General features: G+C 41.5%; 1 protein-coding gene across 1 annotated transcript in view; it reads left to right on the top strand.

Moving 5' to 3' along the window:
* The first annotated feature begins 2,331 nt into the window (after positions 1-2,331).
* Positions 2,332-11,494, top strand: part of LOC136150706 (uncharacterized) — a 64,841-nt gene continuing 55,678 nt past the window's right edge. The window contains exon 1 of the mRNA XM_065911404.1: positions 2,332-2,413. Coding sequence (XP_065767476.1) covers positions 2,351-2,413 — 63 coding nt within the window. The 5' untranslated portion in view covers positions 2,332-2,350. The remainder of the gene's footprint in view (positions 2,414-11,494) is intronic.

Raw genomic sequence — 11,494 nt, 5'->3', positions numbered from 1 at the left:
GGAGAAAATGAGATTTGCAGTCAGTGGAAATCTCAGAACTGTCAAAATACATGAACTCAGCCATTCTGGCAAAGATCCAGACACAAGGTAGAGTAAATGTCAAAGGTACCTACCCAGGAAGAGAGAGAGTACATAGTTGGCGGTGACATTCTGCTTATTCCAGTTCTCTTAGGGAAATACACTTGTAGACTTTCAGTATTTCCTGAGCAGTTTGTCTCTGTGGGCTATGGTTAACTCATTGCTCCTGGAGGACGCTGGGCTCTCTGTCTTTACTCACTCTAGCCCGCTGTGCCCCTTTCCTTTTTCCCAGCAACCTGCCAGTCCAACAGTATTTTTGTAGTTGGTTCAGTCATTCCTTCAAAGTCATTCACTGTAACTCGACATCACTTTCTATTCCTTCCTGTGTAATTCTGGGTAATTTTAGAAGCAGCTGAAAGAGTCACAAACCTATCAGAGAAACGCTATGTCTCCTAGCCTACCCCCTGGAGCTTGGAAATGTCATCTTTATCTGGGTGGCCATGTGCCAAAATAAATGTTCAAGTACTATGGGAAAAGAAGATGGACACCGGGAGGCAACCCAGTTTCTACCATAAGGACTTGCTGGAATTCTGAGAACCACTGTTAGAAGACAAGTAACCCAAGCAAGCCATTGACACTCAGTTTCTTCATGAGGATCAGTCCCACTATAAAAGAGCACATATTATGAGAATGGGGTATATGCCCAGGGACAGGCACAGAGGGCCTGCCCAGGGGGCAGGAGTGGGACCACACATCAATATCACCTTCTTCAGTTTTCCTTAGGGCCCTGGGTTCATGACCTCCCCCTTCTCCAAATTAGGAAAGGTGACTGTGGAAATAAATGTAAGCCACAGGTTCTGTGATAAGTCCTACAGCGCTGACTGACTAATGCCATCCCCGGCCAGGAGAAAACTGAGCACCTATGAGGTACCAGCAACTTGTTTTCCAATTTTGTGCTATTTTACAAATGTGAAAAAAGGATCAAGACTTTAAATGATTAAGTCTTATAGGTTAAAAACAGAAGAGTTTAATCCACTGATCTCTGTCAGCCTGGGACAAGACTAGATTAGAGAGGTTCAGGGTTCCAAACATCTACAAATGCATGGGTCATCTTTTCATAAAATGAATCATAGTAAAAATATGACCTCTAATTTATTTTAGAAGCCCAGATTTTCATATGTCAGGTTGAAATGGATCATAATGCTCTTCTACTTGTTCATGTAAATATGCCTTGGATCAAGAGATTTACTTTTGTGATAACCCAACTTAGATTTTGTTAATAAGATTGCAAGTATTTATGTAATTCAACTAATGCTACTTTTTTCCTAGAATGAAAACACTAAGGAAGATGACCTTTCAGTGCAACGAGATGAAAATGACCCAGCACCAATAAATCTTAGCCAGTGTGCTAATAAGCCTGTGGAGCAGAAGAAAGAGACAAGGTAAAATGAAATCACTTAATGGTGACTCAAGAAAATGGATTAAACACTGTGGAGAATACTGAATGATTGATTAATATGTCAGTTACAAGTTAACTAAAAAATATTTAAGGCTGAAATAAAAGTAGTGTTACAGCTGACCAGATAACTAATGTTTCACCCTAGGACTGAATTTTTTTTTAATGAGAGTGATTGCTAAGAGAAATTTCTTTTAAATTTGTACATATAGAGCCCTTATTTTCCTTCCAGTGGATTTTAAAAGAGTAGCTATTGTGAAATTAAATAAAATGACTTCAGTATGCTGTATGTGAATTTTCTGAACCACTTTGAGGTGAAAGGCATTTGTTCTGTTTTTCCTGCCTGCTAAAGGTACAGTTATGCAGTGGCCCTACAGTTGCTGGGCCTGGATGACAGGACTGGGCCCAGTGATGGGGATCCTGTCCCATTGAGGGGGACCTACTTGTCCTTTCTGTATCTGCGTCACCTGAGGATCCGGGAGCTGCAGGTATGTGGATGGTCTTGCGTGCATCTGAATTGTTTGGTTGTCTGTAAAGGGGGCTTTCCTGCTGCTCCAGTAACATGCATTTTTACACTTTGTTCTGATGCTTCCATGAAATCAGGCCTTTTGGAGGGTGGTGTATTCCTTTTCCAGCGGTACCGTTGACCTGCCAACGTCTGGGACCCCAGTAAGTTTCACTCTGTAGGGTGGGCCAGCAAGGGCAGAGTCATGACCCTGTCTTTCTTTGTTTCAGCGCATCTGCTTAGGAATTCTGAACTATTTTAGATCCGTTGAGCGAACGCTGACGATCAACACTTCAGGCCTTACCTTGGTTTCAGGGAGCCTGGTGCCTACCTCAGAAGACAGTTCCTGGGTAAATAAAGCAAAAGGAGGCATGGGCACCTCGCAAGGCCTGGGCACTCACCACTATCCCCACGGGACACCTGCCGAGCACAGGGTAAGGATTGTGCTACAGTTTTTCCCCATTATCTTGTCTCCCACGCCACTTCTTCTTAGCACCTGGAATCAGTTAAAATGATGACGTCACAGGTGGGAGTTTCTAGGAAAATAACTTTTTTGAAAAATTGTGGCGAAAAGGGAAATGGCTTTTTAACCACAATAAATACAGTGTCCACTTGAGAGCAGGACACAGGCAGAGAACACGAAGCCCTGGAAACCACAATAGGAAGGAAGGCAGGCATTTCAGCTGCTGGTTTATCTACTTTATAGTGAACAGACCAAGAGGAGCCCTTTCGGAGAGCCACATGTCCTTACAGAGAAATTCTTATAAGACCCTCCTTGACATTGCAAGAAGTACTTTTTTTTTTGTGCCTCTTTTCTGTTTTCTAAACGCCAATTTAAAAAAAATAGATTAAAAAACAAATGTAGGGAAAAAAAAACTTGAAAGATTCAAACATTGAATTCTTCTATCCCTCCCAAAACCTGCTAGTCCCTTGGTGCTTTTAATATCTCTTGGATATATTTTTATGTAATCTAAAAAAAATTCATATTTAATCTCATATTAAAATCCCTTTCTTTGGGAGTAAGGTTGAAAAATACATTTTCTTGAAATATTGTACACACTCTTGAAGTATGTTCATCTTAATCTCCAGAAAGTTTATTCTTGATGGTAGGGTTTAATATGAATTTTTACCCTCTTAAAAGATACTAACTTGACAAATATGAAAAATGATATCTATCTAGCTACTAAATAGGTCATATTTTAAACTTGTATGACCCCTGACATATGATTGTCCTGTCTTACTAAGGGTATGAAATCTTACTACCAATTGTTGCTCATATGCAGTCTGGAGTAGTGCTGTCCAGTAGAAATATAACACAAATCACAGATGTCATTTAAAATTTTCTAGTAGCCACATTTTAAAAAACATAAAGAAACAGATTAATTTTAATAATGTACTCTATTTAAACCCAGTGTATCTAAAATATCATCCTTCTAACATGTAATTAATATAAAGAAATCATTGATGAGATATTACATATTTTTTCATACTAAATCTTCAAAACCTCTTGTTAGTATGTACATCTCAACTCAGACAAGCCACATTTCATGTGCTCCATAGCCACATGTGATTAGAGCCTACTGTACTGAACAATTCAGCTCTGGATATTAGAAAACATTATCTTATTCTTCCTGCCTTGTCATTTCAAGTCCAACTTACTCAGTATCTGGGAGATTCTTCTTTTTGGTCTTCCCTATCAATCTCTCCCTCCCCTCTCCTCACTGTACACAGATTTCCCTTTTTACCCTTCTTCCTTCTTCCCTTGATCCTAATTTATGGTGAGCCAAGTCCAGTTAGTATGTCCCTCAGTGGAACTGGAGAGGAGGGTTAAGACACTTTTGAAGCAAACACACCCATAAAACAAATACATCTTTTGTCTTACTATTTTCCAGCCTGTCTTATACCATATCTGGGTGTGTTATTTACTAATAGATTAAAAAAAGATCCTTCTTACCACTGGGCCCCTCTCTCAGTTTGTTTGTTCTGGGTTGGGGTAGGGTGGAAGGGAAGGAGGAGGGGGGAGACAAATCCTATCCTGTACCATTGATTATAGGAGAAGTTTCTCAAGGGTAATACAGTATTTCTTTCCCATGGTCTCACAAATGGTAGGAATAACATCACCCTTAAGAAACTGCCTGCAGCTACTACTTTAGTGTGAGAAACTCAAGGAGGTAGCCTTTCTTCGAGGTCTTTAATAGGACTAAGTGGTTTAGCTGCACTCCTTGCATGTGGCCATGTCAGCATTTAATCTAGAATGTCCAGACTAGCTATGTGATTCTTTCTCACGTAGAGGATGGAAGGAACAGATGCTAATTTGTTGGATTGATCTAACCAGGCCAGGGCTGAGGCTACCTGGAGCAAGATTTGGGGGCATACCAGTCAGTGGAGGTAAAGAAGAAGCAACTGAGATGGAAACCCTCTTCTCTGAGCCCAGTGCATTTGATCTCACACGGAAAATCTTAGACCAGTATTAACACATATTTGCTCAGTGATAATACCAAAAAAGGAAAGCCCCTACAACCTGTCATAGGCACTTTGCCATGCGCCTACTTTAGGCACGTGGCAGAGAAGAAAGGGCCCCAGATTGAGAGGCAGCAGGCTTCTCCTGGCTGTTTGACCTTGAGCATGTTTCTTCAGGCACATAGGCCTGACACCTCATGACATGTTCAGGATCTGCCTGAATTTGACATGCCAGTATCAGAGACTGTTGTAAGCAAGTAGTGGGAGATGAAGCTGCTGAAGAAAGGAGACCATGAAAGCCTAGGCTGTCCTCAGGATATGGGACTAATTCCAAGACTGGTGAGGAAGAGAGAATTTTAAATAAGAAAATGGCACTCCTCATCGCTTTATAAATTTCTCGAGATCTTCGCCCAGACATAATCATGTTTATTCCCTTGCTTGAACTGTTAATGAATTTTTCTATTCTCTCAAGATAAAGTTCAAGCCCCTTGGTGAAGTTTACAAGGCTGGGTGCAAGCTGGCCCCTGCCAGCCTCTCAGACCTCATTTCTCCACAACTGTCGCTATACCTTGATTCTTACAGACCTGGGCCTGCCCTTCCTCTGAAGGGGCAGAGCTAGCTGTTCATGCCTCTGAGTCTTGTATATAACAGCCCTTTTGTCTCTCACCGCCTCTCCTTGATAAAGGCTTGCTCTTAAGTCCATTCAAACATTACCTCTCTGAGAAGTCTTTCTTACATCTCTCTACAGAGTTTAGTGCTTCTTCCCCTGATTTTATCTACCTATATTACAGCACATGACTCATTCCAAGATTGTTGGCTTATCTACTCCCACAGGCCATGAGCCCATCATTCATTCATTCTCCCATTCATACACCCCACAAATGTTCTGACTGATAAATATACTAGGCACAGGCCATACAGCAGAAAACAAAACGGTCACAAATTCTTGCCATTATGGGACTATTTAATGAAAAGAGACAGATATTAAATAAATACGTGACACTGTAGAATGGCTGAAGGTTTGACACCAACGTTTCTCCAGACATCCTAGGCCCTTGCAGTTGGGAGGTGCCAGTGGACTGGGAGCAGAAGTGACACGTGTCACTTCAGTCCAAAGCATGTAAGGGCTGACCCGTGACCCTCCAGCTGTCTTCCCCGGCTGCAGCCAGTGGAAGGCACGTGTCGAGCCACAAATTGAAACGTCCTAGATCCTTGGGTCACTGCTAGAAGAGAAAAGCCTAGAAAGCAACTAGTCCTGCAGTAGGCTCTGCCTGGGTTAGAAATTAATTTGACGTGTTGATTACTGAGCTTTAAGGTTGTTTGTCACAGAATAACCTAGCTTTTGTGGACTGGTAAAGATGGTGATAGAAGCTGTGGTGAAAAATCAAGTAGGATGAGGGGATAGAGAGTTGGTGATAGGATACTGCAGGTGGAAGGGGGGTGATCAGGGAAGACCTTACTGAGAAGGTACAGTCTGAGTAAAGACCTGAAGGCAGTCAGGGAGCAGACCATGTGACTGACTGGGGGAAGAGTGCTGGGCAGAGGGGAGAGCCAGTGCGAAGGCCCTGAGGCAGAACTGTGTCCAGCAGTGTTGTAGGAACAGCAAGGAGCTTAGTGAAGCAAATGAGGTTAGAGAGATTGGAACACATTATACAGGGCCTTGTGGATTATTCTGAGGACTTTGAGTGAGAAGAAGAGCCCTTGGAGAGTTTTGAGAGTGATGTGATTTGACTTTTTTTTTTTTTTAAACATCTTTGCTGCTGTATTGGGAATAGATTGAAGGGCTGAGCAGAGACTAGCTACTACATTGATCAAACTAGAGACACTACATTTTAGAAGACACAGGATGAGAAATGGTCAGGTTCTGTATGATTTCCAGGCTGTTGGGATATAGAATGTGAGAGAAGTCATTGTTGATTCCAAAGTTTTGGCCTGAATATCTGTAAGTTTGGAGTTGCCATCATCTATGATGTGGTTAGTGCAAGTTTGTTGGGAAGATCAGACTCTTGGTTAAGGGCATTGAAACTTTGCCATTCTTAATAGAGGTTCAGGTGGCAAAAAGCAAATAGAGAGCTGCATATATATCTTTCACCTAGTAGGTATCTAATAAATGTTTGTTGAACAAAAGAACGACTCTGTTCATAACAGAATAGTTGTGAGGTCCCAAAAAGTCTATGTAAATGAAAGTGCTTTGCAGAGTCTATCATACTGTTCAAATTCAGAAAATCTAGTTTTGATAAAGTATTATACTCTGCAAGTGAGGCAGAGACTAGGAGGTATTTTTTGTTTTCCTTTTAAAAGATTTAAAATATTGAGCCTAAAGATTGAGTCATTCACCCAACAAAGTCTGATGAGTTCTTAGACTGTATTAATATTAGTAGTAGTAGTAGTACTGTTTATTATTTGAAATTAATGAAAAGATGATTTAGAAAAAGGCAAGTTAGTCAGAGAAGTGTTGTCTACATTTCCAAAAAGCCTAAACTTTTTGTTAAAAAGTGATAGCAGAAACCAATAGAGTGAAAAGAGTTAATGATGGCCACCAATTTTCCTATAACTACTATACTCAAATACTTACCTTGGCATCAGTAAATTTGCAGACTTAAAAGCATATGAATTATCCCAAAGGTCAGATTATACCTTAGCCAAACTGATAATTATTGCCTTCCTTTTCTCGCCACTCCTCCAAGAATAATATTGAAGGATCAACTTCCTACAACACAAAAAACATTAGAAGGGAGGTCTTCTACATAGCCATGGAAGAAACTAAAATGAAAAGGAAATAGTATAATGCCTGAGCCATAACTCTACATAAGGTAATTTGGCCATCTGGTCTTCAGGTTCATCTTCTATGGACACAAGCATACATTTCAGACACAGGAACTCAGGGAGGGAAAGGGAAAAATATGTACGTCTATCTAAAGTGCTCAAACAATGAGTCGGGTATGGGGAAAGTGGGGGGGGGGGACTATTTAAATAGCTGATAACCTTAAAGTCAGTGTCTTAACTCTGTTATTGCTTTCCATCAGCTTTAGAACTTAATCCAGTTGCCATTTCTTTAATGGCTCAGAAAATTGTGCTGTACAAGGACAGTGAGAAAGAAAGGTCTTTTCCAGTAAAGTGGATGAAGCATACCATTTTAAGTTGTCCCTTTTTTCCTCAGAGGAGAATTCATTTTGCATAACAGGATTTAGGAGCTAAATGCCAATAGAAGTCAACATGTAAATCTAAGCAAACTGTTTAATTTTTATATGTTACATGTCATTTTCTCAGCATCATTTCTGTTTTCCACTGGTACGTATCATTTCACAAAAAACAATACATTCACTTTTGGCACTCCTAGACAAAGGAAGCTCCTAATTATCAAAAAGCTTTTTGCCTAAAAAAATAGTAAAAAAGTAAACCAAAAGCAACCACCTACTAGAAAAATGTTTAACAATAAAATATCTTCTTGATGGAATATTATGAAGCGTAGCTATTATTTAGAAATGGTCCTAGTTTTACTTATTAGAATATTTCTGAGTTTCAGCTTGAATATTTAAAAATCTATAACTGAATGAGCAACTCATTAAAGAGGAGTCTTTTCAGGGACTTTAAATATTTAATTACCTGGTGTACTTAAAACAGGACATAAAAACTGATACAGAGCCAGAGTATCGAAAGGGTCCACAGAGTGCACTCCATCCACCTTTCTGATACTGACAATTAGCCATCAACACAAGTAATCATCTGCCCTGTTTACAAAAAGTAGGTGACACATCCTCTGAGAGCCAGCATATAATGACTGCTTAAAATTTATAGATAAATGGATTTTACCCAACAACTGATTATTGAACAAAGTTTTTATAAGAATGAATAGGTAGGGAATAAAAGATTGGGACCCATTGGTTCCATAGTTTATATCCATGATACATGAATATGACAACTATGAAAAAAATACATATATATATATATAAAATAGCAAATGTTGGTAAGGATGTTGAAGAATTTTAACTCTTGTGTATTGTTAGTGGTAATGTAAAGTGGTACAACTGCTTGTGTAAAACAGTATGGTGGTTCCTCAAAAAATTAAAAATAGAACCACCTTATGTCTAGCAGTTATATCATATGACCAGCTATCCTATGACCAAGGGCAAAGGGAAGCTGCAACAAGATGGTAGAGGGATGCAATCACATTTAAAATAAAACCTCATACCAGCCAGAGATGCTTGGAGGGCACAGACAAGACTTGGTGTGCACCAGGACCAAGGAAAAGGAGCAGTGGCCCCCACAAGAGATGGAGCCACACCTGCCTTTGAGTGAGGGTCTCCTGTGGAGGCATGAGTCAGCAGTGGTCTGCCACGGAGCCAGAGGCTCTAGCAACAGCAGTCCTGGGAGGCACATCGTGAGGCATAAGTCCTCTTAAAGGAGATCACTGTTAGCGCGCTGCAAAGCCACTGCTGAGGTGCCAGGGCGGGGCGGGGGGGGGGGGGGGTAGTGCAACTCACAAACTGGAGAACAATTATACCAAAGAAGTTCTCACGCTGCTACGAAAGTTCTAAGCCACACAACAGACTTCCCAACCTGGGGATTTGGAAAAGAGACTGAGTATCCCCAGGAAATCTGACTCTGAATGTCAGCAGCATTTGATTACAGAACTTCCAAGGACTGGAGAAACAGAAACTCTTGTAGGGCACAAACAAAATCTTATGCATACATGACCCAGGAGAAAGGAGCAGTGACCCCACAAGAGACTGAGCCAGACTTGCCTGTGTATGCTTGAGAGTTTCTGGCGGAGATATTGTTCAACAGTAGCCTGGAATGGGGTCAAGGGCACTGACTGCAACAGTCCTGGGAGTCCCAGCATGCTGGCATAAGTCTTTGAAGGAGTTTGCCATTGCCATTGTCCCTAACATAGTCGGGCCTCAGGCCAAACTACAGGGAGGGAACACAGCTCCTCCCATCTGCAGAAAATTGGAGTAAAGACTTACTAAGCCTGATGAACTATGGACAGAGGTTCGTGACATTGTACAGGAGACAGGGATCAAGGCCATCCCCGTGGAAAAGAATTGCAAAAAGTCAAAATGGTTGTCTGTGGAGGCCTAACAAATAACTGTGAAAAGAAGAGAAGCCAAAAGCAAAAGAGAAAAGGAAAGATATTCCCATTTGAATGCAGAGTTCCAAAGAATAGCCAGGAGAGATAAGAAAGCCTTCCTCAGCGAACAATGCAAAGAAATAGAGGAAAACAACAGAATGGGAAAGACTAGAGATCTCGTCCAGAAAATTAGAGATGCCAAGGGAACATTTCATGCAAAAATGGGTTCAATAAAGGACAAAAATGGTATGGACCTAACAGAAGCAGAAGATATTAAGAAGAGGTGGCAGGAATACACAGAAGAACTGTACAAAAAAGATCTTCACCGCCCAGATAATCACAATGGTGTGATCACTCACCTAGAGCCAGACATCCTGGGATGTGAAGTCAAATGGGCCTTAGAAAGCATCACTATGAACAAAGCTAGTGGATGTGATGGAATTCCAGTTGAACTATTTCAAACCCTGAAAGATGATGCTGTGAAAGTGCTGCACTCAATATGCCAGCAAATTCGGAAAACTCTGCAGTGGCCACAGGACTGGAAAAGGTCCGTTTTCATTCCAATCCCAAAGAAAGGCAATCCCAAAGAATGCTCAAACTACTGCACAATTGCACTCATCTCACACGCTAGTAAAGTAATGCTCAAAATTCTCCAAGCCAGGCTTCAGCAATACGTGATCCGAGAACTTCCAGATGTTCAAGCTGGTTTTAGAAAAGGCAGAGGAACCAGAGATCAAATTGCCAATATCCGCTGGATCATTGAAAAACCAAGGGAGTTCCAGAAAAACATCTACTTCTGCTTTATTGACTATGCCAAAGCCTTTGACTGTGTGGATCACAATAAACTGTGGGAAATTCTGAAGGAGATGGGAATACCAGACCACCTGACCTGCCTCTTGAGAAACCTGTACGCAGGTCAGGAAGCAACAGTTAGAACTGAACATGGAACAGCAGACTGGTTCCAAATAGGAAAAGGAGTACGTCAAGGCTGTATATTGTCACCCTGCTCATTTAACTTATATGCAGAGTACATCATGAGAAACACTGGGCTAGAGGAAGCACAGGCTGGAATTAAGATTGCTGGAAGAAATATCAATAACCTCAGATATGCAGATGACACCACCCTTATGGCAGAAATTGAGGAGGAACTAAAGAGCCTCTTGATGAAAGTGAAAGAGGAGAGTGAAAAAGTTGGCTTAAATCTCAACATTCAGAAAACTAAGATCATGGCATCTGGTCCCATCACTTCATGGGAAATAGATGGGGAGACAGTGGAAACAGTGTCAGACTTTATTTTTGGGGGCTCCAAAATCACTGCAGATGGTGACTGCAGCCATGAAATTAAAAGACGCTTACTCCTTGGAAGGAAAGTTATGACCAACCTAGACAGCATATTAAAAAGCAGAGACATTACTTTGCCAACAAAGGTCCATCTGGTCAAGGCTATGGTTTTTCCAGTGGTCATGTATGGATGTGAGAGTTGGACTGTGAAGAAAGCTGAGCGCTGAAAAATTGATGCTTTTGAACTGTGGTGATTGGAGAAGACTCTTGAGAGTCCCTTGGACTGCAAGGAGATCCAACCAGCCCATCCTAAAGGAGATCAGCCCTGGGTGTTCATTGGAAGGACTGATGCTGGAGCTGAAACTCCAGTACTTTGATCACCTCATGTGAAGAGTTGACTCATTGGAAAAGACCCTGATGCTGGGAGGGGTTGGGGGCAGGAGGAGAAGGGGACGACAGAGGATGAGATGGCTGGATGGCATCACCGACTCGATGGGCATGAGTTTGAGTAAACTCCGGGGCTTGGTGATGGACAGAGAGGCCTGGCGTGCTGCAATTCATGGGGTCGCAAAGAGTCGGACACGACTGAGCAACTGAACGGAACTGAACTGAGCATGGCCTTGTTCACCAGAACAAGACCCAGTTTTCCCCCAGTCAGTCCTCCCCAGTCAGAAAGCTTACACAAGCCTCTTATCCTCATTCA

Source organism: Muntiacus reevesi, chromosome 19, assembly GCF_963930625.1.
Source record: "Muntiacus reevesi chromosome 19, mMunRee1.1, whole genome shotgun sequence".
Classification (NCBI taxonomy): domain Eukaryota; kingdom Metazoa; phylum Chordata; class Mammalia; order Artiodactyla; family Cervidae; genus Muntiacus; species Muntiacus reevesi.
The sequence above is the reverse complement of the archived record's forward strand: the minus strand, read 5'-3'. Positions and strand labels throughout refer to the sequence as shown.